The sequence below is a fragment of the Bubalus bubalis genome, chromosome X (genome assembly GCF_019923935.1).
Source record: "Bubalus bubalis isolate 160015118507 breed Murrah chromosome X, NDDB_SH_1, whole genome shotgun sequence".
NCBI classification, from domain to species: Eukaryota; Metazoa; Chordata; class Mammalia; order Artiodactyla; family Bovidae; genus Bubalus; species Bubalus bubalis.
Genome location: NC_059181.1, coordinates 138,904,795 through 138,909,412, shown reverse-complemented (window position 1 = coordinate 138,909,412; position 4,618 = coordinate 138,904,795). Strand labels below are relative to the sequence as shown.

General features: G+C 42.6%; 1 protein-coding gene across 1 annotated transcript; it reads right to left on the bottom strand.

Annotated features, from left to right (window-relative positions):
• Nucleotides 1–2,577: 2,577 nt before the first annotated feature.
• Nucleotides 2,578–3,504, bottom strand: LOC102407756 (olfactory receptor 13H1-like). Its single transcript, XM_006056960.4, has one exon. The coding sequence runs from the start codon at nt 3,502–3,504 to the stop codon at nt 2,578–2,580; it is 927 nt and encodes a 308-aa protein (XP_006057022.4).
• Between the last annotated feature and the right edge of the window lie 1,114 nt (nt 3,505–4,618).

The following is a 4,618-nucleotide window of genomic DNA, read 5'->3' as shown; positions in this document are numbered from 1 at the left end:
TGCATTTGTACAGTAGTTTGAACATTTTGGGTATTGGAATGAAAACTGACTTTCTTTGGGATTGGAATGAAAACTGACCTTTTCCAGTCCTGTGGCCACTGCTGAGTTTTCCAAATTTGCTGGCATATTGAGTGCAGCACTTTCACAGCATCATTTTTTATGATTTGAAATAGGTCAGCTGGAATTCCATCACCTCCACTAGCTTTGTTTGTAGTGATGCTTCCTAAGGCCCACTTGACTTTACACTCCAGGATGTCTGGCTCTAGGTGAGTGATCACACCATCATGGTTGTCTGGATCATTAAGATCCTTTTTGTATAGTTCTTCTGTATATTCTTGCCACCTCTTCTTAATATCTTCTGTTTCTGTTAGGTCTTTAGTTCTGTCCTTTATTGTGCCCATCTTTGCATGAAATGTTCCCTTGGAATTTAGTTCACTGATTCCTAAATTGTCGATGTTCACTCTTGCCATCTCCTGTTTGACCACTTCCAATTTACCTTGATTCATGGACCTTACATTCCAGGTTCTTTTGCAATATTGTTCTTTACAGCATTGGACTTACTTCCATCACCATCGACATCCACAACTGAGCATTGTTTTCACTTTGGCTCAGCCTCTTCATTCTTTCTGGAGCTATTTCTCCCCTCTACTCCAGTAGCATATTGGGCACCAACTGACCTGGGAGTTCATCTTTCAGTGTCATATCTTTTTGCCTTGTCATACTGTTCATGGGATTCTCAAGGAAAGAATACAGAAGTGGTTTGCCATTTCCTTCTCCAGTGGGCCACATTTTGTCAGAACTCTCTACCATGACCCGTCCATCTTGTGTGGCCCTAAGTGGCTCATAGTTTCATTGAGTTAGACAAGGCTGTGGTCCAAGTGATCAGTTTGGTTGCTACTGCTAAGTCACTTCAGTCGTGTCCGACTCTGTGCGACCCCATAGATGGCAGCCCACCAGGCTCCCCCGTCCCTGGGATTCTCCAGGCAAGAACACTGGAGTGGGTTGCCATTTCCTTCTCCAATGCATGATAGTGAAAAGTGAAAGTGAAGTCACTCAGTCGTGTCCAACTCTTACTGACTCCATGGACTGCAGCCTACCAGGCTCCTCCGTCCATGGGATTTTCCAGACAAGAGTAGTAGAGTGGGTTGTCATTGGTTAGTTTTCTGTAATTATGGTTTTCATTCTGTCTGCCCTCTGATGGATAAGGATAAGAGGCTTGTGGAAGCTTCCTGATGGGAGGGACTGGCTGTGGGGGAATCTATGTCTTTTTCTGATGGGCAGGGCCATGCTCAGTAAATCTTTTGTCCAATTTTCTGTTTTGTGTGAGGCTTTAGACAATTGTTCATCTTTCTCTGGGCTTCTGTTTGTCTCATTGTTAACATGAGGGATGGATTATGGTAACTTTTGTTACCAGCTTTACAGCAATATTAGGAATACAGAATGAGATAATATATTTGAAAAAAGTTCAGAAAAAGAAAAAAAATGAAACACTACCATAACGTAGGAAATGGCTATGATACAATTTTCTCATGATTCTGAGGTTAAGTGGAGAGAATCGTGCTTTTACAACAGGCCTTGCCTTCAGTAAAGTTGTAAAATTTCTGACATTTGTCTTCTGGCCTTTTATTATACCATTCTTCGTCCTATTTTCCAATTTCACTTATGCCTCACCTCCTGCTAACAGTCATAGGAGGTTGTCTTAGAGCTTAGGTCTCTTCTGTCAGTGAGGAAATGATTCTGAGACATTTATTTACCTGAAGTTGAATAACTTAACGGGTGACTACTAATGTGTTTCATGTAAAGAAAGAGTAAAAATATTGTGAAAGTGAAAAGTGAAAGTTGTTCAGTCGTGTCTGACTCTTTGCGACCCCATAGACTATACAGTCCATGGAATTCTCCAGGGCAAAATACTGGAGTCAGTAGCCTTTCCCTTCTGCAGTGGATCTTCCCAACCCAGGAATCAAACTGGGGTCTCCTGCATTGCAGGTGGATTCTTTACCAACTGAGCTATCAGGGAAGCCCCCCCAAAAGTACTGTCTGTAACTGAAATTGAAGTCTCAGTAGGAATAAGCTTTCGTGGTGAACACATCCTGAAGATTCTCACATGACAATCACCTACTGTACCAAGGGTAAAGGTGTTAATTCCTCAGTCATATTCAATTCTTTGTGACCCCATGGACTGTAGCCCGTCAGGCTCCTGTGTCCATGGAATTCTCCAGACAGAATACTGGAGTGGGTCAGGGGATCTTCCTGACCCAGGGATCAAACCTGGGTCTCCTGCATTGCGGGTGGATTCCTTACCATCTGAGCCACCAGAGAAGGGGACAACAGAGAATGAGATGGTTGGATAGCATCACTGATTCAATGGTCACTTTTTGAGCAAATTCTGGGGGATGGTGAAGGACAGGGAAGCCTGACGTGCTGCAGTCCATAGAGTCCATAGGGTCTCAAAGAGTTGGACATGAGTTAATGACTGAACAACAACCACCAAAGGTAAAAATGAAACTTTTAAACAGTTTTTACCATCACTGAAGATGTAGCTGAATGGTATTTTAGAAGTTTAGAAGCAAAGAAGACTTATGTCCTTTTTGCCATAACTTTCCTCATTGCCCCTTTAACATCCTTATTCCTCAGGCTATATATTAGGGGGTTCAGCATGGGTGTCAGAGCCCCATAAAACACTGAGATAAATTTGTCTTGATCTGAGGATGACTTGGACTGTGGTTTCATATACATGGAAATGGCTGCCCCATAGAAGATCACCACCACAGTCACGTGAGAAGCACAGGTAGAAAAGGCCTTGAGCCTACCCTGGGCTGAACGAATCCTTAGGACAGCAGTGGCAATTCGGACATAGGAGAGGAGGACAAACCCAAAGGGTAGGAGAAGGGTAAAAATGCCTGTGATGAGGATCAGAAGCTCATTGAGACTGGTATCAGAACAGGCCAGCTTAAGAAGGGAGAGAATCTCACAGACAAAATGGTTGATGACATTCACCTCACAGAAGTGAAGCCTCAGGGGTAAGATGAGCATGGAAGTGAGCACAAGAGATGCCCCCCATGAGGTAGCAGCCAGCCAGACACACACTGAGCTGTTCATGACCACGGAATAGCGCAGGGGATTGCCGATAGCAACCACACGATCATAGGCCATGACAGCCAGTAGGAGGCACTCTGCTGTACACAAGGCCAAAGAGACACTTATTTGGGTCAAACATCGTGGGTAAGAAAGGTAAGGATGAGCAGAGAAGCAATGCACCAAAGCCTGGGGCATGGAGACTGTTCCATAGCAAAGGTCCAAGAAAGACAGGTTACTAAGGAAGAAATACATTGGAGTGTGGAGGTGAGGGTCAGTGTAGATAAGAAAGATGATAAGTCCATTCCCCAATAATGTGCTGAGGTAAGCAATCAGCACCAATGTGAAAAATGTGACTCTCCACTCAGGATAGTTAGATATTCCAATAAGGAGAAACTCGAATACTGCTGTAGCATTATCCATGGCCATCCTTTCCACTATTCATTGAATGGGTCCAATGTAGTTGTCTAGTTTTACCTGAGAGAATGAGAATAGACATGGAAGGATGGTATAAGAAAGTTGGAAATAATTAGGGTGTACAGGATCATTCTCTTTGCCCTCTTTAAGAGATATAAGAATACAAATGAGATATCTATGATGGGAACAGAGGCCAAGCTAAAAATCTACCCCCTCCCCTGGAAAACAGCAAATTCCCCATCCTTTTGAAATGGTTATATGAAAAGTTCTCCAACCCACTTTTGCCAGATGCCTTTTTGTTTCATTTTTTTCCAAGTAAGAAGAGAGGAAAAGGAGGGCATCGTTCTGCTTCTCTCACTTGTTCACTTTCCAAGACAAATCTGATTCATAAAAATGGTTGAACATCTGTCAGGTTGAGTTATTACCTCCACCAAGAGGGTACCTTCTGATAGTCTTAGCTAAAATATTGCCTATTCTTGTGTCTCACTCTTAGATTGTTCATACCTCCACTCTCCCATTTTGCTAGTATCTACTATGGTTCTTGTCATAGAGTCCTGCCGAGTATTTCTTTGGTCTGAAGTGATAGTCTGTAAATATGGTTTATCATGGAACCGCTGAGGTCTGTGAAAACTCTGCTAATGTCCATGGTTGGAGTTACATTTCCAGCTCTTATGGTGTTTTCCATGTTGTGATTGCAGGGCCCCAGTTAAGAATGTGACAATCTAAAATGATGTTTCTAAAAGTTTGAGTGGTAAGAAGTGACCACCCTACCTGAAAAAGCACTCTCTTCTCACCTTCATCATTCTCTTTCCCCTCATGCTGCTTAATTTTTCTGATAGCACATTCCAATATTTGAAACTGCATTAATGATTTGATGGTTTAGTACTTACTTGTCTGCCATGCGAATGTAAATTGATTGAGGACCGAACCTTGTTTATTTTTCTTTTTTTTACCGGCTTGTCCTTGGTACCTAGGACAGTGACTGGGCCATCATATGTAACTGTTGGATATGGAATGAATAGATGAATGTATAAAGTCTTGGGAGGTCACACATATTATTCAGAATCAAACTATTCCTCTTGTCACCTGCACTGCCATTCTTTATTCCGATCCATTGTCATTACTC